Here is a 21,035-nt window from a genome sequence, read left to right as displayed (position 1 = left end):
TCCTAGAATTATTCTAATTTGTTAGAATTGCAGAACAAGATATGAACATTTGTTGAATTATTTTACATCTTCTTTACAAAATGATCAGCACTCATCTGATTCTTAAGGTAATATGTGGTAAGACGACGCTTGTAAAGATTTCGGTATTACAACCACTGAACATCGGTATCTAAACCTTGGTTGCGTTCCAGATGTACGGATAAGTCAGTGTTCTATTTTTGGATTGCTTTGGGTATGATATTATTACTAGTTATCATGTAATATAACACGTTGCAACATTTTTCGTTCAACGGTATGAATTCAAAGTAAAAAAAGGAATAAGTGACGCACACTTCATTTTAACATCTGATCTCCTAACACACAGGTAGCCTTAAAACTTAATTTCAAAATTAAGGATTATCTCCCTCATGCATAACTCTTATCCTTAGACGAATTTGACTCCACTTTTTGGGACTCTGTTTTTCCCTAAAATAGCTCTTACAAGTTTATTGTTATTTCGGATTTCAAACATTTCGGTTGAGCATCACTGAAGAGACATTATTTGTCGAAATGCGCATCTGGTGCATCGAAATTGGTACCGTATAAATTTTACATTATGACCCGTTGGTCGAGGCCTCTACAGGTGGACTGTTAGTCCGGGAGGGTCTCTACAGACCAGTAACTAAGTACTTCGTTACTAGCTTGAAAATACGGATATATATTTAATTGCTGTGATAAAATTTAGAAATTCATTTCAAAATTAAGGATTATCTCCCTCATGCATAGCTCTTATCCTCGGACGAATTTGCTTCCCCTTTTTGGCACTCTATTTCCCCCTAACATAGCTGTTACAATTTTATTGTTATTTCGGATTTCAAACATTTCGGTTGAGCATCACTGAAGAGACATAATGTGTCGAAATGCGCATCTGATGCATCAAAATTGGTACCGTATAAGTTTTACATATAGTACTTGTGATATTGTTCATTTGCTAGTCTAAAGTTTTGTGAAAAATATTGTAGCAATGTGATAATTAACGGTAGGGCCCGTGGGGATCCGGGTTAGAATAGGTCCTCAGTACCCCATTGCTTGTCGTAAGAGGCGACTAAATGGGGCGGTCCTTCGGATGAGACTGCAAAAATCGAGGCCCCGTGTCGCAGCAGGTGTGTCACGATGAAGATCCCTCCCTGCTCAATGGCTATAAGCGCTTAGCATAGGCCTAAATTTTGCAGCCCTTCACCGGCAGTGGTGACGTCTCCATGTGAGTGAAATATTCTCGAGAAGGACGTAAAACAATATCCAATCAATTAATCGTCGAAGTCTAACTCGGAAGGTGTCTAGCTATTACGTAAACCGGGCTTTATTGTTGTCCATTACGAAAGCACCCGAGGTTAGCATGGGTGCACATCAGTATATTCCGCGGTGATGAGCAATATTCGGCAGTTCACAGTCGGAGCTCAAAGGAGGAAGATCTCAACTGAAGTTGTACGACAAGAATAAAACTAAGCCTGGTTATATTTAGTTTACAGTGCCTAGTATACTGATTTTAGGGTATTTATAACTAATATTTCCACGATTGTAATTGAGCTCTGTTTTGGTATAGGAGAGATCTGGAGATACATCTTCTGAGGCCCATACTTATTTAGGACATGTAACCAGAAGATACATACCTGTTCGAACACATACCATATACCCAATTAAATTTGTTTGGTTTTATAGTGAGCTCGTACTGCGAGCTCTAATGACTAGAGCGCGGGAAATAATCCGAGCTAAGTTTTAAACCTCTAACAAGGAAAAATTTTTGACGCCAATCCCAGAAGTCCCTTGTCAAAAATGGCTGAGATCTCGCAAAGTCACACCTTCGACTATGATCGTGAACGTACGTGGATTATCATCCTAATCTTGTAGCCTCCTAGCTCCAAAATTCAGTGCACCATTAGGCAAAATCTTTAACGAAGTGCAATGTTTATGAAAGCCAGGCTAAGATGATGTGTGATGTCATGTCTACGTTTTGACGTACGTCATAATAAGACTGACAGTGGCGGATCTCAAACTCCCCGTTGAGGCTCCTTACGTCACTTACGTACATACATGTAAGCAAACGAACTCTGACGGAAGATTGTGGCGGATCTAAATACATACTTGTTATTAGTCATACTACCGGGACGATATTGAATATACGTAAACATTACGAATGCGTAATATGGCATCGAATCGACTGCAAACCACAAATCTAATTAAAATACTAAATTCTCAATAGGAATTTATTATTCTAACAAGGAAAAAGGGAGACTAAATTAAATTGTTAGAATATGTGAGGGAGCACAGGCACTATTTGATAAATTACGAAAAATCGATGGAATTCGGTCGGATTGGGGGAAAAAAATTAAAATCTCGGTGGGTTTTTTTTTTCGCGAATAAAAATAATGAGTGCTTCAATGAAAACTTATACGGTACCAATTTTGATGCACCAGATGCGCATTTCGACAAATAATGTCTCTTCAGTAATGCTCAACCGAAATGTTTGAAATCCGAAATAACTATGAAGTTTTAGAGCTAAATATAGCCAAAAACAGCGTGCCAAAAAGTGGAGCCAAATTCGTCCAAGGATAAGAGCTATGAATCCATTTCCTTTTAACATGCCCGGTAATGCAAACCACAAGCCCCCCCCCCCCCCCCCCCCCCCCCCCCCCCCTCATGATAACCAACCATGGCACTTGCTATTAACGTATAAAAAACATTAATTAATTCTAGTTTTGTGAATTAATCTTAATTAATGTATCCTCACAACAACAGCGGAGAGGGACTTAAATATGTTGCAATTTTATTCAATAAATATATGTGTGAATGCTGAAATATTTCATCATTGTGTTACAACTAGGATTATGTACAATATTATGAAAATTGTTTTAATTTTCCCTTTTAGAACATACCATTGCTACAAGAGGATTATCATATGAATTTCGTTTTTTTTTAAAATTAGATATGTGAGCATGGTGGTGGTAGGCGGGGTGTCCGCTCATATACATGCCCAATAGTTGAATAGTTATCAATTTAATTTTAAATTATCATTATATTGAAATGCGTTTTATTTTCAAAGGCAGTGCTGTTTAAACACAGTTTTACAAATTTGAAAGGTTTGGGCATTTTTATCATACAATTAGTGACTTGAAAAGATTTAAAGTAGAAAAAAAAAGGAAAGTAGAGGCAGTCTACTGTAAAACTTATAGGGTACCAATTTTGATGCACCAGATGTGCATTTCGACAAATAATGTCTCTTCAGTGATGCTCAACCAAAATCTTTGAAATCCGAAATAACTATGAAGTTTTAGAACTAAATATAGCCAAAAACAGCGTGCCAAAAAAGTGAAGCCAAATTCGTCCGAGGATAAGAGCTATGCATGAGGGAGATAATCCTTAATTTTGAAATGAATTTCTAAATTTTATAACAGCAATTAAATATACATCCGTATTTTCAAGCTAGTAACGAAGTACTTAGCTACTGGGCTGTAGAGACCCTCGGGGACTAACAGTCCACCAGCAGAGGCCTCGACCCAGGGGTCATAATGTAAAACTTATACGGTACCAATTTTGATGCACCAGATGCGCATTTCGACAAATAATGTCTCTTCAGTGATGCTCAACATTTAGTTCAGAACAAGTCTTGCATCAATTAAGCAAGTCACAATGAAGGCAGCAGAAATAAAATGTATATAGCATAAAAATATTTCAATCACAATCATGTATACGTGTTTTAATGATTTTTGATATAAAACCCTGGGACAAAAGTCATGTAATGAGTATTTGGCAAATAGAGATTGTTTAAATTAAACCTAATCAAAGTATGAACATTACCAAATATGTGCATACATGAAGCTGCACTCGCCTCAACGGTCACACCGTAAAACAAATTAGGAAAGATATGTATTCCTAAGACTTATCTGTATATATTGATTCGATATTGTTCATATTCTCATTTTTCGTAACTATTGCTTGATTGCCATTTTTATACATATGCAATCATTTTTTTAAATCATTGTCTTGATCACGGATCTATCCAAATTCACGGACCCAAACACTTTACAGTAATAAAATTTTTCCATCTTCATCTAAAAAGTCTTTTTAATTTTTACACCATGTTGTTACCATATTTTAACACAAATGCTTTTAGATTTGTATAATGTCACACTGGGATAGAAGTGCGGTTTTTATTGTATTGGATATTTGTCATCCATTGTTCGCATCATTGGTGACCATGATTTGATAATATCAAGACAATCGTCATTATCCTTATATGGATTTGCAAGTGTAATAAACAGATGGTTTTTTTTTTAGCTTAGGTAAAAGCAGTGTTTTTGACAACTGTGACTCGAACAATGGGAGTGAGTATTGTTCTATTCCACTGGCGGGTCAAAGCTTTAATTTTGGTATCTTAATACTCTAATTTCAATGGACAACTTTTCCATTCATATCCACATATAATTATATTCCAAGTAAGTTGAAAGTAGTGCACCTCCACTCTAGTTTCTATCTTGTATGGTGATATTCTTGATTAGGTAATTGTTTAGAGCCTATCCAAACATTTTCTGGTGTTTTCTGTCGAGTTGTTTGTATTTAATCGAGAGAAAGTTGAGTTGTAATCTGTAGTGTCAAGTGCAGCGAAAAGAGATTTTAATGAACCAGTTGTGTCGTCAACATATTAGGAAATTTTGTGTTCCTTACTATTCACTATTATACCTTTGATATCTGTATTCTGTTTGACAAGAATAGCTAAAATGTCTGCATCTCTGCACAGACGATAATAAATAAGGAGCAATAGGAACGCCTTGTCTACAAACTGCCTTTATATCGTAATGTTCTCATATGAAACCATTTTGTTATACCGATGCTTTAATATATCTGTGGAAATTTTTTATCCAAGTCATTACACAATCCCCCAAACCAAAATAGTTTATTTTTTTTGCATATAAAATTCCAAGGTACGGAGTCAAAACTTTTTTCAAAATCAACATTCTGGTGTATTGCTTGATTCGGTGTAAGACATGAGATCATACATGTACACAAACCTATTATTTTGTCCTATGTATTATTCTTTATAAACCAAGATCGAGTTCCCGGTATCAAATAATCTATGGTAGATTTTATTCTATAACTGGGACTGCCCAATAGAAGTTTATAAAGCACAATCAAAAGAATAATTGTACGCACGTTTTCAAATATTGTCTTGGGGTTGATCACCTTTTGGCACAATTGTAATAACCCCCAGTCTTTGCGAGATAAGTAGCTCGTTTTTCTTGCAAATATGATCAGCAAGTTATACAATGGATCTGAATATGTACATGTGTAAAGAGTTTCATTAAAAAAAACTCTGACATGATGATACAGACACTTGTTTCATACATGAGTCCCCCTCCTTATTAATACCACAAGGTACCTAACTAGATGAAAATGTTAAACGGTAAGATCGATGAATAAACAAGTAGTTTACAGATATGGGACTTCGTGTAAGATACTGAAAACGATATACCAGCAAGGACAATGTCTATTAAAGCGACTTATATCACAAAAGTGAGGTTGAATAGCGAACTAATCGTAAAATAAAACTTGAAGCGAGAGGTGTCCGAAATCTAGTTCGATACCTTGTGGTATTATTAAGTAGGGGGAACTCATGTATGAAGAAGAAAATCCGATTGGTCATATATAATCTTGTCTTTTTGTGTTTCTACCTTTTTGATAGTTTTGCTTTAAAAAAAAATACGGGGTTCCAAAGAACAGAAATATTCAAGAGGGGTGGTGAAAGAGAGAGAAAGTCATGTTATGTCATTTGATTCAAGTATGGTAAAATCAATCATAACTAGGTAACTCTCTAGGTTGTGTTGATATAAAAAAGCAATATAAAGATTTTATGTAAAATATAGATAATAGGAAGTGTATTTGCCAATCAGAGTCTGTCCAAGAGAAAACACTTTCCGGTCTTTCTCTCTCACCACTCCTCCTCTTTTTCTATCTTTCTCTTGCATTAATGTATGTGTATGCATTTGTACACTTATTTGTACATTTATGTGACATGGATCTTAATAAAGTTGTCATCAACTGTAAAAAAAAAAAAAATAAAAAAAAAAGCAGAAATATTTACTAGGTTTTGTCACCTTCTTCTCCCTATCCAAGCCATGATCTATTTGATTTTGTAATTTTTCTTTCCTTACATTTTCATGTTCAGCTTTTTCTTCCTAGAAGTTTTAAATTAAAGTTCTGACGCCATGATTTCAATCTCTTCCAAGTCAGTAATTTTCAACTTTGTTTACCTTTTTCTTATAAGAAGAGTGTAAAATTGTAATACTTCAAGAACAATACTATGATTATGGTTCTTATCTAAGGTTTTCCCTCATCCCCCCCTCTCTCTCTCTCTCTCTCTCTCTCTCTCTCTCTCTCTGTGTGTGTGTGTGCATTTTAAATTCAAGATTATTGTTAAATAGGAAGCATTCATCGTTTGCCTTTGATTTGTGCGAATTAGATTAACACTTAAATTCCCACTGTGTTTCACTAAATGGTTCAACCTAGGGTGTAAAGTGAGTATCTTGCAGGTTAATTATTGAGTAATTTTGATTTTTATAAACATAACGAACATCTTGTCTCTTAGAGTTTGTAGCTATGCCCTGAAAAGTTAGATCATCCATTCGGTTTTATAAAGAAATTTAATACCTTTAATGAACTACATGTAGCACTCCTCTCATGCGTATCATTCTTTCACTTCCACACACACACAAAAAAAGAAAATGACAAATGATTTTGATCATCCCAATCCCGATTTAAATCGTATTTGGTTCTGCTAATGATTAAAAGTTATTGTTTCACTTTGTCGTCGAAAGAGACGAGGATATCAATTTTGTATCTGATGTACATATCTACGGGAAATATTTTGCCATTTTAAAACCAGGCTGAGAAATTCCTTTAGAACACTTATCAGTTTGGTGTTCCTCAGCGTGATATGGTCCAACTTAGGAAAGCACGTTTTGAGTTCCTCATTTAACTTTCTTCATAATCTCAGTTGATATCAATTTCACATTGACCGGTCTAGGTCCACCCCGTATTCCATTTGGTAATGAAAGGTGAAGATAACGAACAGTGATCAATCTCATAACTCTTACAAGCAATACGAAATAGATATTTGGGCAAACACGGACCCCTGGACACACCAGCGGTGGGAACAGGTGCCTAGGAGGAGTAAGCATCCCATGTCGACCGGTCACACCCGCCATGAGCCCTATATCCTGTAATCTATAGATTGCGAACACATCATTTCGATCTAGATATACGCAATTGTTTTGTTAAAGAAATATGATCTTACTTCTTTGTCTATATCCAGCCCAAATATTTTATATTCTTTTTCTGGGAGTACTGGTGATTGTGGTTAGCTGATTGTAATGTCTCCCCTAACATATTTGGGATTGTTTTAGAATTTCTTTTAGTGATCTTACATGTAGCTCACGATTTTAAACAACGAATTTATCCCGCATAGTTCCGCGTTCAAAATAAAGCCCATCAACAATTTCTTCCCCCTGGCTTACTTATCTCTTTTTGATTAAATTTTTCTCTGACCTTTTCCGTGATCCCGATTTCAAAGTTTTTGTCATGTTTTATCTAAATTCTGCCAGAATGTTTTAATTGTGATTTCACTTCTGCGATAGTGGATGCAACTATTTCCTTTACATCATTTTTATTTACCATTGTTAGATGTCATGGAAGCTTAGCTGAATCTTATTCAGGTTGATTCAAAATAACAGGAGCTCTACTTGGCGTACCTAGGTTCAAACTACTTGATCGCTGTTTCTTATGCGGTGGTTGTTCTGCAACCACCGCATTTTAACAGTAAACGGAGCTGAATGCAAATTCAAATGCACTAACCTAACGCTGGTGCTTTTTTGTTGTGATTTTTCTCCTCTTTCCTTGTGCTCGGAGTCTCCGTTGCCAATATGAAAAGCTGTAAACTGTCAAGAACACACATTCAGGTGATGATAACGGGATTTCAACAGTTTCGTTTAAGGCCAGCATTTCACAAACTTTATGGTCGTTATAATGATCTAGTTTACCAATACAACCTATCATTGGGTTAAATGCTGTCTGACGTATTTCATACCGATTGCTAGACCGTGTTTGATATACTGATTTTGACTACTGAGAACTCTGTTTACCTGATCAATATATAGGGCTCATGGCGGATGAGACCTGTTGCTAGGGAATGCTTACTCCTCCTGGGCACCTGATTCCACCTCTGGTGTGTCCAGGGGTCTGTGTTTGACCAACACTCTATTTTGTATTGCTTATAGGAGTTATGAGATTGATCACTGTTCGTTATCTCAACATTTCATTCTACTGCTACATCAAGAATACAAGAAAAAATTCTGTGATAACGAAAAGCGTTATATCTGTGGAATATACAAGTTATTTGGTAAAATCAGCGGAGCTCTCTCTTTCTCGCCTACATTATGTCCATATCACGCGATCCAGCGAAAACGTAGATATTGTCAATGAGGAACTCCGTCATCTCTTTATATCAACTTCAGAGTACTTGTGCAATATCAAACAGGAAATACCAGTAATGATATTTGTGCAGTGTGTCAAAAACACCTGCCGTTTTCTATAGTACATTCCGTCAGAAAATAAAAACGTTTTGCAAAAGTATACATCCCTGCACTCTCCAATCTGCAATTTATTACTCATAGAAATTGTTCGTTTTAAATCACAAGGTAATTTTTTTTCTATAGTCTATTCTATGTGAATTCAAAGTAAACACTACCTGCGAAGATAACCAGTGTGTAAGAATACCTGGAGGTAAGCATTAATTTTAGTTAATATCACTTCATGATTGATTGCTTTTTAGGATTTTTTCCTATAAATGATCAATTACTGGAAGTTGACGTTAATTTCGTATTAACTTGATATGAAAGGAAAACATCCCAATCTCAAGTACAGTTAAGGTAAAACAAGAACATTACTCAACATGTAACGGAATTATATTGAATAGAGCAAACGTATAGGATATGATATAATATAGACATGCCAAGGCTAGGGATATTGAATGCATGAATGTTGCATATAGATTTACCCGCCTTCTCGTCCAACATTTAATGCCAGAAATTCAAAGTTGATGTGAAATATGTTATGCTTAAGAAAGATAGTTATCACACAAAGAAACCCGTATGTGATTTGACTGTTTTGAAATACGTTAATTGTTTTTACACAGCATCATGTGGACTTCTCTATATGGAACCCTGTTCATCGGGGTACCTTTGCAGAAATGGAATATGTTCTCGTGGTAAGTTTCGTTTTTTATAAAACTGTCATTGTTAGCGTTACTTTGATTTATACATGTTGGTATACAGTATTTCATACAATAACCATGTAAACTGCATATTAGACACTGATAAGACCACATATTACTCCATATACCCGGTAAAGATATAGGGATCACGATGGGTGTGACCGGTCAACAGGTTGATGTTTACTTCTTAAGTCTAAACACCAGATTCCACCACTGGTGTGTCCATGGGGACGGTGTTTGTCCTACTCCTGATTTTTTAATGCTTTATAGGTTAAACAGTAACTGTAACGTTATTCTTGGCATGTTTTTTTTTATTAACAATAATAACTTTCATTCATATGTCGATTCGATATATCCACGTGAGCTCGAAATTAAAGACACCGTGCAGAGTCGTCCACCTCTGCTTTATACTTAGATATTTTATTGAAAGTAGATGTTAACAGCAAACTGACAATTCAACTACTAATCCTGATTGCAGCTTCTCCATCGTCAACTTCCCACATTTATGTAGCAATATTCAATTATCACCTGCATATGGTGTTTATATCTCTCAACTGATTGGATATGCAAGGGCTTGTTCTGCGTGTGGCCAGTTTCTAAATCGAGGCAAGCTACTGACAAACGATTGAAGTCAGCATTTCACAAATGTTATGGTCCCTATAACGATCTAGTTCGTCAATACAATCTATCATTGAGTCAAATTCTGTCTGATGTGTTTCATGCCGATTGTTAGGCCGTTCTTGGCACACTGATTTTGACTACGGATGACTCCGTTTACCTGATCAGGATATAGGGCTCACGGCGGGTGTGACCGGTCGACAGGGGATGCTTACTCCACCTAGGCAACTGATCCCACCTCTGGTATGTCCAGGGGTCCGTGTTTGCCAAACTCTCTATTTTGTATTGCTTATAAAAGTTATGAGATTGATTACTGTTTGTTATCTTCACCTTTCATGATACCGATAGAACACGATAGGATAGGATACATGCACGATACGATAGGATACACACACGATACGATAGGATAAACGGTAAACCTGATAAATGCAAAACACGATAAACGATATTCATGATAAACCCAAAACCTGATAGAAATGTAAATTTAGAAGCAATTTATACACAACGAATATTTCAATAGCTACAAGATTTGCACATTACATTATCTCAATAATTTCATTATTCATTATATACCTAAACGCATATCCAAAACAATTTCTAATTGGAGGGTAATATAAGTATGTACATAATTAATGACCATGTTTTTCTTCTGTAATTGCTGTAATAAATGGTGTATTTTTCAAATCGTTTCTGTTGTCGAAACTGAGAGATTTAAGCAAATATGAACGTTGACTGATTTCAACATGGAACATTCTCAATCAAGGCAGGCTACTGAAAAATAAGTCAATGTTACAGGGGTTGTAACAGTCTTTTTTAAACTCAGCATTTCGCAAATTCTATGGTGTTTATAATGATCTAGTTTTCCAATACAACCTATCATTGGGTCAAATGCTGTCTGCCGTGTTTCTTACCGATTGTTCGGCCGTTCTTTGCACATTGATTTTGACTACAGATAACTGTTTACCTGATTAAGATGTACGGCTCATAGGGTGTTTGACCGATCAACAGGGGATGCTTACTCCTCCTAGGCACCTGATCCCACCTCTGATATATACACGACCGTTTTCACCCTACTTTCATTTTTGTATTCCTTATAGGAGTTATGATTTTGATAACTATTCCTCATCTTCATTTTGCCTTCACACATTTATTAAAGCCCCATACGAATCGAAAACGCACAGCTTCAAATGATTTCTGTTTGTTAACGTAGTCATGTTAAAATGCTAGTTATATCGAACCTCACTCACTTCTATGCTCGTACTGTTCTGTGGGTATCCGTGTTAGAATAGACCCTTAGTGACCCCTGTTTGTAGTTAGAGACGACTTATTAGGGCGGTCCTTCGGATGAAACCGTAAACACTGAGGTTCCGTGTCACAGCAGGTGTGGCACGTTAAAAAACCCTCCTTGCTCAAAGGCCATTAGCGCCAAGCATAGGCTTTGATTTTGCAGCCCTTCACCTGCAATGGTGACGTCTCCATACGCGTGAAAAGTTCCCGAGAGGAACATTAAAAAAAAATACAATTAGTCAATCGTACTCGTTCTATTATTAAATTATTGCTTATGTGAATAAATACCCCGCAAACTATTTTCAGTCGAACATTTAACATGAAATCATTCAAGTCCATTTAAAAAACGATTGTTAAAATAAGTTGGAAAATAAGTTTGAATATTAAATTGAATTCATGGTTTTAATTAGTAATTACACTTTGGTGCATTAGTAGTGCGAGGAACAATCTAGACTTTCATAACATACCAGGATTGCTTTTCAATAACCAATTACATCTACAATGTATTTAAAATTATACAATTTGTATGATATTATTAATAGTTACAAAAATCAACATACATTTTGTACAACAACAAGGAAATCAGACTTCAGCACTTGATTTGTATAATCTTTATGAAGAAGTAAACTCAGGTTGTAGAATTGTTTTCTTCATATTTCAGATCCTATGACCTGTCATTGGGTAAGTTAATCAATTCTCTCTTTATTAATGTCTGGGTTTGAATATAATGTACTACTTGTCTATTGTGACAACGTTGTATTGTGATCAATATGAAATTGGGGCATGTGACTATGCAAAATTCATCATGTGCTTCAGTAAACCCAGAAAATTTTTGTTCATATAAGGCCGTTCTTGGGAAACTGATTTTGACTGTGGATTACTCCGCTTACCTTATTCATACATAAGGCTTACGGCGGTAATGACTGGTGGACAGGGAATGTTTACTCCTCCTAGGCACCTGATCCCTCCTTTAATATGCCCAACTCTTTATTTTTTATTCCCGGTCAAAACAGAGGGCTGAAGAGGATACTTTTTCTAGATATATGACTCAACCTCTGATGTTTCTAGGGGCCTCTGTATGCCCTGTGTTAAAGAACTTATGATATCGGTGACTGCTTTTCATATTAACCTTTTCAATAGTGCCAATATAAACGGTCGCTCTAGAGCTAGTGGTAGAGAGTTTGCTTCGTAACTGGGAGGTTGTGAGCTGAATCCTCCCTCTTGACATGGCCACGCCAAACCTAAGTGGTGAACGGTAAAGATGGTTGGTTGTACAATCTTTTACTCATATAGAGACGTCACCATTGCCGGTGAACGGCTGCACAATTTAGGCCTATTCTTGGCGTTTTCGACCTTCGGCAAGGTAGGGATTTGCGTTGACAGTGCATCGGTTTTCGTGGTCTCATCCGAAGGAGCGTCCAATTTAGTTACTTTTTAGGACCAGCAAGGGGTACTGAGGACCTTTTGTTACCCGGACCATGTAAACGGTAGAGAATACATGATTTATATTGCAATAGTTTTAACCATTCAGCAACCACGATCCATTCCGATATTGAGAATATAATGGTGACAAGCGTTTGTTGAGCATTGTATGAATTTTAAATGATGTGGTGTGTGGCACTTTTCTGTATATGTTTTTGAAGATTGATTAATTTCGTTTTCACGCCATTTTGGAAATATTTCAGCAATTTTACGGCGGTTAACTATTTGAAACTATTTGTTAATGTCTTTGTCTGAATACAATGTACTCCCTGTCTATTGTAACAACGTTGTATTGTGATAAATATACAAAAAGCATCATGTGCTTCAGTACACCCAGAAAGAAGTTTTTATTCATGTAAGGTCGTTGTTGGAAAACTGATTTTGACTGTGGATTACTCTGCTTACCTGCATTCTCTACCCAGAGTTCCGTGCGCTCCTCGCACTACACCTCTGTCAACGGCTTTCTACAGAAATCTTGTAAAAGTTTCTTTGATCCAACATTTATGTTTTGGACTAAATATTTAGTCATATTATGATATGTTTTTGGTGCAATTAAATTGATGCTTACTGTAAATTGTTTAAAATCGCCGTTTTCTGATCCTAAATTTGGAACTATTTCGTAATATGCGTATGAATGTAGGATATACACGTGGTGGAGATTTAAATGTAAACATGGAATCAAAAGTAAGAAAGGCTGTAAAAATACGATAAAATTTGTAAAATAGGAGACAAACAGCTAAACGGTAAATAGTCACTTATTAAAGTGTCAGTTGGCTATGAAAAGAGCCTGATGTATCACCTGTTGCCTGAACTTTTAAAGGGAAAGGAAACTGAGAATGATTGTTTATATCATGTGATTACATTGTCACGTGATTCCAAGCGTTGACAGAGGTGTATGTGAAGCTTGCGTAACGCGCCCTCTGGTGAGAGAATGTGCTTACCTGCTCAAGAGATAGGGATCACGGCGGTTGTGACTGGTGGGCAGTGAATGCTTACTTCTCCCAGGCACTTGGTCCCTCCTTTAGTATGCCCAACTCTTTATTTTGTATTACTTCTAGGAGTTATGAGATTGATCACTGTTCGTTATCTTCACCTTTCATTGACATCTTGAATTCAATTATTTACAAAGTTATTTCGAAGAATTTATGTTCCCCGATTAAGTACAGAATAAGTGGGTAGAATGCTTACTACAGATGAAAAGAGAGAGAGAGAGAGAGAGAGAGAGAGAGAGAGAGAGAGAGAGAGAGAGGAAAGAGGGAGAGAGATGGTAACCCTCCTCTTAAATTCCCAAGGTAGACACGTTCATTTAAACCGGATCTAAAATTTTCTAGATGAGTTAAGTTGAATTTCATCAGAAATTGTAATTTATTTACTTGGCGTCAATTATCGTGATTTTCTTTGAAAGGTTGTATATGAAAATAATCCTCATGCTGATTGCAATTCCAATTTGGAAACGAGGGCAACTTCCGTTTAGAAATAAAATTTATCGTAAGTAAATTTCAATTTACTACAGTTACATCATCAAACTGATTAAGATGGCAACTTAAGAATTTTAACGCTATGTTTAAACTTTATTATTATTCTTCGGAAAACATAAATCTTTGCTATGAAGAGTAAATATATGTACTTAATTACCTGTGGTAAGAAAGAAAGTGGTAGTTTTACAATTTAAAACTATTTAATTTCATGGTGTTAATCATTGTTCGTTATCTTTATTTTGAATTCCCCCTATCCCACAAATTGATAACAACAACGAAGTATATTTGTGTGCTCGGTGTATTGCTATCTCAACATATGGTGTTTAATGAACCAGAAACGCATCTCTAAAATGACATAAATATACCTAAGAAAACAGGATATTTATTTCTCTAGAGGTGATCTCTAGTTTTTGTGTCACATGATACAATCATTGCAGTTATACGTGTAATTGCATTAATAGCAGTCTGCTACTTTGTTATGTAACAATTTCTAGATGTTTCACTGAACATAGATGTTGATGGGAAACTAATCACTCGACTTTGTGATAAACAGGATAACCTCAACTTCTCTATCGTCAACTTGCCATACTTCTTTAGTCATATTCCATTATCCTCTACATGAAAAGGTGAAAATAACAAACAGGGATCAATATCATAAAGCCTGAAAAGAATGCATACATCTTGATCACGTAAACGGAGTAAGTGGTATATGGATATTTCATAGAAAATTAAGAGTTGGTCAAACACGGACCCCTCGACATACCAGAGGTAGGATCAGGTGCCTTGGAGGAGTAAGCATCCCCTATTGACCGCTCACACGTGTCGTGAGCCCTATTTCTTGAGCACGTAAAAAAAAAAATCAGAATTCATTCGACTTATTGACAGATTACAGCCTGTCAAAACACAGGGCCGAAGAGGATGCTTTTTCTAGATATTTGATTCAACCTCTGTTGTTTCTAGGGGCTCAATATACCCTGTTTTAAAGAACTTATGATATGGGTGACTGCTTTTTATATTAACCTTTTCAATATTGCCAATGTGAACGGGTCGCTCTAGAGGTAGTGGTAGAGAGTTTGCTTTGTAACTGGGAGGTCGTGAGATGAATCCTCCCTTTTGCCATGGTCACGCCAAACCTAAGTGGTGAACGGTAATGGTGGATGGTTGTATATTGGGTAACATTCAGCTTGAAAATTTTTACTCACATTCAGACCTTACCATTGCCGTTGAAGTGCTGCACAATTTAGGCCTATGCTCGGTGATTTCGACCTTTGAGAACGTAGGGATTTGCTGTGATAGTGCATCTTTTTTTGTGGTCTAATTCAAAGGAGCGTCCCATTTAGTTACTTTTTACAACCAGCAAGGGGTACTGAGGACCCATTCTTATCCGGATCCCCTTGGGCCATGTAAACGGTAGATCATACACGATTTGCGAAAACGTAGATATTGTCAATGAGGAACTCCGTCATCTCTTTAGATCAACTTCAGAGTACTTGTGCAATATCAAACAGGAAATACCAGTAATGATATTTGTGCAGTGTGTCAAAAACACCTGCCGTTTTCTATAGTACATTCCGTCAGAAAATAAAAACGTTTTGCAAAAGTATACATCCCTGCACTCTCCAATCTGCAATTTATTACTCATAGAAATTGTTCGTTTTAAATCACAAGGTAATTTTTTTTCTATAGTCTATTCTATGTGAATTCAAAGTAAACACTACCTGCGAAGATAACCAGTGTGTAAGAATACCTGGAGGTAAGCATTAATTTTAGTTAATATCACTTCATGATTGATTGCTTTTTAGGATTTTTTCCTATAAATGATCAATTACTGGAAGTTGACGTTAATTTCGTATTAACTTGATATGAAAGGAAAACATCCCAATCTCAAGTACAGTTAAGGTAAAACAAGAACATTACTCAACATGTAACGGAATTATATTGAATAGAGCAAACGTATAGGATATGATATAATATAGACATGCCAAGGCTAGGGATATTGAATGCATGAATGTTGCATATAGATTTACCCGCCTTCTCGTCCAACATTTAATGCCAGAAATTCAAAGTTGATGTGAAATATGTTATGCTTAAGAAAGATAGTTATCACACAAAGAAACCCGTATGTGATTTGACTGTTTTGAAATACGTTAATTGTTTTTACACAGCATCATGTGGACTTCTCTATATGGAACCCTGTTCATCGGGGTACCTTTGCAGAAATGGAATATGTTCTCGTGGTAAGTTTCGTTTTTTATAAAACTGTCATTGTTAGCGTTACTTTGATTTATACATGTTGGTATACAGTATTTCATACAATAACCATGTAAACTGCATATTAGACACTGATAAGACCACATATTACTCCATATACCCGGTAAAGATATAGGGATCACGATGGGTGTGACCGGTCAACAGGTTGATGTTTACTTCTTAAGTCTAAACACCAGATTCCACCACTGGTGTGTCCATGGGGACGGTGTTTGTCCTACTCCTGATTTTTTAATGCTTTATAGGTTAAACAGTAACTGTAACGTTATTCTTGGCATGTTTTTTTTTAATTAACAATAATAACTTTCATTCATATGTCGATTCGATATATCCACGTGAGCTCGAAATTAAAGACACCGTGCAGAGTCGTCCACCTCTGCTTTATACTTAGATATTTTATTGAAAGTAGATGTTAACAGCAAACTGACAATTCAACTACTAATCCTGATTACAGCTTCTCCATCGTCAACTTCCCATATTTATGTAGCAATATTCCATTATAACATACATATGGTGTTTATCTCTCTCAACTGATTGGATATGCAAGGGCTTGTTCTGCGTGTGGCCAGTTTCTAAATCAAGGCAAGCTACTGACAAACGATTGAAGTCAGCATTTCACAAATTTCATGGTCGCTATAACGATCTAGTTCGTCAATACAACCTATCATTGGGTCAAATTCTGTCTGATGTGTTTCATGCCGATTGTTAGGCCGTTCTTGGCACACTGATTTTGACTACGGATGACTCCGTTTACCTGATCAGGATATAGGGCTCACGGCGGGTGTGACCGGTCGACAGGGGATGCTTACTCCATCTAGGAACCTAATCCCACGTCTGGTATGTCCAGGGGTCCGTGTTTGCCCAACTCTCTATTTTGTATTGCTTATAGAAGTTATGAGATTGATTACTGTTTGTTATCTTCACCTTTCATGATAACGATAGAACACGATAGGATAGGATACATGCACGATACGTTATGATACACACACGATACGATAGGATAAACGGTAAACTAGGGACTAGTGATACTATTAACTAGTGCTCAGGTGACTGATAAAGCCTGTGGCCTAGTGATATTTTGAACTAGTACTCGGGTGACTGATAAGACCTTTGGACTAGTGATACTTTTAAGTAGTCCTCATGTGACTGATAAGGCCTGTAATCGGATGACTGATAAGGCCTGTACTCAGGTGACTGATAAGGCTTGTGGGCCTCTTGTTCGTGTTTCTATTGTGTGATACAATGACGATTGAAATGTGATCAGCAAGGAATCAGGAGTTAAACACTTCATCTGTATAATTTGTATAAAGAAGAAAACTCAGGTTGTACAAATGTTTGATTCATATTTCAGATCTTCCGACCTGCCCTTGGGTAAGTTAATCAATTATCTCTTTGTTAATGTCGGTGTTTGAATTTAATGTACTCCGTGTCTTTTTTGACAACGTTGTATTGTGATCAATATGAAATTGGGGCATGTGACTGTCCAAGAATCATCATGTGCTTCAATAAACCCCAAAAAAAGTTTTTATTCATATTAGGCCGTTGTTGGAAACTGATTTCGACTGTGGGTTACTCCTCTTACCTGATCAAGACATAGGGTTTACGTCGATTGTGATTGGTGGACAGGGTATGCTTACTCCACCCAGGCACTTGATCACTCCTTTAGTATGCCCAACTGTTTATTTTGTATTCCGTCTAGGAGTTATGAGATTGATCACTGTTCGTTATCTTCACCTTTGATTTACATCTTTAATGCAATTATCAACAAAGCTAATTCAGAGAATTTATGTTCCCGATTAAGGACATACATGAAATAAGTGGGTGGAATGCTTAAAGGAGAGAGAGAGAGAGAGAGAGAGAGAGAGAGAGAGAGAGAGAGAGATCGAGAGAGAGATCGAGATCAATTACACATGGTAATCCTCCCCTTAAATTCCCAAGGTAGAAACGTTCATCTAAACCGGATCTAAAATGTTTCTAAATGCGTTAAGGTGAATTTAATCAGAAATGGTAATGTAGTTGTTTCTCGTCAATTATCGTGATTTTCTATGAAAGGTTGTATCTGAAAAGAATTCTCATGCTGATTGCAATTCCAATTTGGAAAAGAGGGCAACTTCTGTTTAGAAATAACACTTTTTTAGTGTAAATTTCAATTTACTACAGTTACACCATCAAACTGGTTAAAATGGTAAGTTTTAAATTTTAACGTTATCTTTAAACTTTATCATTATTCTTCGGAAAATATATATCTTTGCTATGAAGAGTAAATACAGGTGTTTAATTACCTGTGGTAAGAAAGAAGGGGTAGTTTTACTGTATAAAACTATCTAATTTCATGGTCTTAATCATTGTTCGTTATCTTCATTTTGAATTCCCCCTATCTCACAAATTGATAACAACAACGAAGTATATTGGTATGTTCTGTGTATTGCTATCTCAACATATGGTGTTTAATAACCAGAAATGCATCTCTAAAATGACATAAATATACCTAATAAAACGGAATATTTATTTCTCTAGAGGTGATCTCTAGTTTTCGTGTCACATGACCGTATCAGTCACTGCAGTTATACGTGTCATTGCATTTGTAGCAGTCTACTACTTTCTTATGTAATAATATTTAGATGTTTTACTGAACATAGATGTTAATGGGAAACTAATTACTCGACTTTGTGACAAACGGGATCACTTCAACTTCTCTATCGTCAACTTTCCCATACTTCTGTAGTCATAATCCATTATCATCTTGATCTATGATAATAATTTGTGATGTTGATTGCATCTATTGATAGAGTTATCAGAATCTCTATAAGTCTCGTTTTAAGTTCTGGAATGACTTTTTTGTGAGTTTACACAAACGTTTGGATGATCCAGACTATTGCTTCATTAGATATTGAAAGGGGCCTTACGCAGGGTAACTACGATGTGTTGTAATATAAATGTATCTGTGAAATGTGGCTGTTCGATCGTGAGCGATGATCACTAAATGTTAAGTAAATAGTTTAGAAAACTGTTTTTGCTTTGGAGTATTTAAAGTAATTTCAGGTAGCAGAAAACAATCCTGTTTTGAAAGAAATACCTGTCTTCCAAGACTTTTTCTCAGGAGAGAGTCTGCACAAAGAAATAAAAACAGCATGATAGATTTTTCCCGAACAATATAAAAATATTATTTTGACAAAAATCACTAAGGTTTAATTAACGCAGCAATAAAAAATATGGAATTGGCGCCAAAAGTCGGTGTGAACTACAATAATATGTACATGCATGATCACCGAATTTAGAGAATTGGTACAATTTGGATTCACTATTTATAACGAGTATTACACTGTATCACATAATTTGCCCATTTGGTATTTAATCTCATTCTGACTTCACCAATTTGAACACACTTTGTTTTCTTTATACTTTGTAGCCGGGGTGTCCAGAAGGTGATGTCTGCAAAGACGGTCGATGCGTGCCAGGTAATCTATTTTCATATATTCAGTTCATTTTCTATATGCATATCACCTAATCTGAAGTATCCATTTTTCGGGAAATCATAACAAGAACCCATCGGCCTTATTGCTCACCTGAGTATTACTTAAACGTATCACTAACCCCAGCAAGGGCTACGATATCTGTAATAATTTTCCTCTTCAGCATATCTAAGCTAAAGTTCAATATTCAGCAGCAATATAAAATAACACGTGTTCTTTCTTGAAAAAATGCGCCCAAGAGATTAATCGTGTATTTTTTAACATTACCTCACTCGAGAACATTTGACTCATGAGGAGACGTGTTCCTCTGATGAAAAACTTTACATAATATGTTACATTAACACTATCTAATTATGTTAGACCCACCCTAGAGTCGAAATCCTGATGTTTCGAAATCCACAAGTTTAGTACATACACTGTACATCTCTCTTTTTCATAAATATACCTCTAAATTTTATTCAGTATCAGCAAAATATAAGAAGTCTTAGAAATTATAATTTAAAAGATACTTAATCACTATGACCATTGGATTCTCTCTGTTGGTAATACCCCTACCCTTGGGATCATGAAATATATACATGTTGTAATTTTGATCCATAGGTACCTGTTCCTTCAATATATTTATTTACTTTCAATTTAATATCAATGATACCAAAGACGATTTTATTTGAAATCTTTTACACATGAACACATCATGGTAAGTATGACCTTGCACTGGAGTCAGAATGTCTACTCCAAGGATCATGAAATTTACAATCGTGGTGAAGTCCTTTTTGGTATACATCAAAATGCATTTAATTTCTCTGACGGACGTGCGTCTGTGGAGATTCTGAAAAACATTTTTGCAAATTGGTCAATTTTTCTTCCGCCTCTAAGGTCCAGAGGATGCAATAATCATTTTCAATTTCTTCTTTGAATTCCTTTCAAATTTGGTATGAAAGATATTTGGGACAAGGAGGACGTATATCGTAAATTTTCAGGATTCCTGGATCCTCTTGCGAAAACTCGACCAATTTTTAAGTCTTCTCTACAACTCCATATCTCTAAGAAAAACTAAATGCATAATGACATAGAGCAGAAAGGCCTCTACCAAAATGGTTAATTTCATGATCCCTAGGGTAGAGGTCC

At 36.0% G+C, this 21,035-nt stretch overlaps 1 protein-coding gene across 1 annotated transcript in view; it reads left to right on the top strand.

Annotated features, from left to right (window-relative positions):
- The window catches only part of LOC125679166 (uncharacterized protein K04H4.2-like), a 73,240-nt gene that overhangs the window by 14,078 nt on the left and 38,127 nt on the right, over positions 1-21,035 (top strand). Inside the window, exons 5-11 of the mRNA XM_056157493.1 lie at positions 8,745-8,811; positions 9,224-9,295; positions 11,868-11,887; positions 15,853-15,919; positions 16,332-16,403; positions 17,786-17,805; positions 19,844-19,892. Of these exons, the coding sequence (XP_056013468.1) occupies positions 8,745-8,811; positions 9,224-9,295; positions 11,868-11,887; positions 15,853-15,919; positions 16,332-16,403; positions 17,786-17,805; positions 19,844-19,892 (367 nt within the window). The remainder of the gene's footprint in view (positions 1-8,744; positions 8,812-9,223; positions 9,296-11,867; positions 11,888-15,852; positions 15,920-16,331; positions 16,404-17,785; positions 17,806-19,843; positions 19,893-21,035) is intronic.

This window comes from Ostrea edulis, chromosome 2, assembly GCF_947568905.1.
Source record: "Ostrea edulis chromosome 2, xbOstEdul1.1, whole genome shotgun sequence".
NCBI classification, from domain to species: domain Eukaryota; kingdom Metazoa; phylum Mollusca; class Bivalvia; order Ostreida; family Ostreidae; genus Ostrea; species Ostrea edulis.
This window is presented reverse-complemented; position numbering and strand designations above follow the sequence as displayed.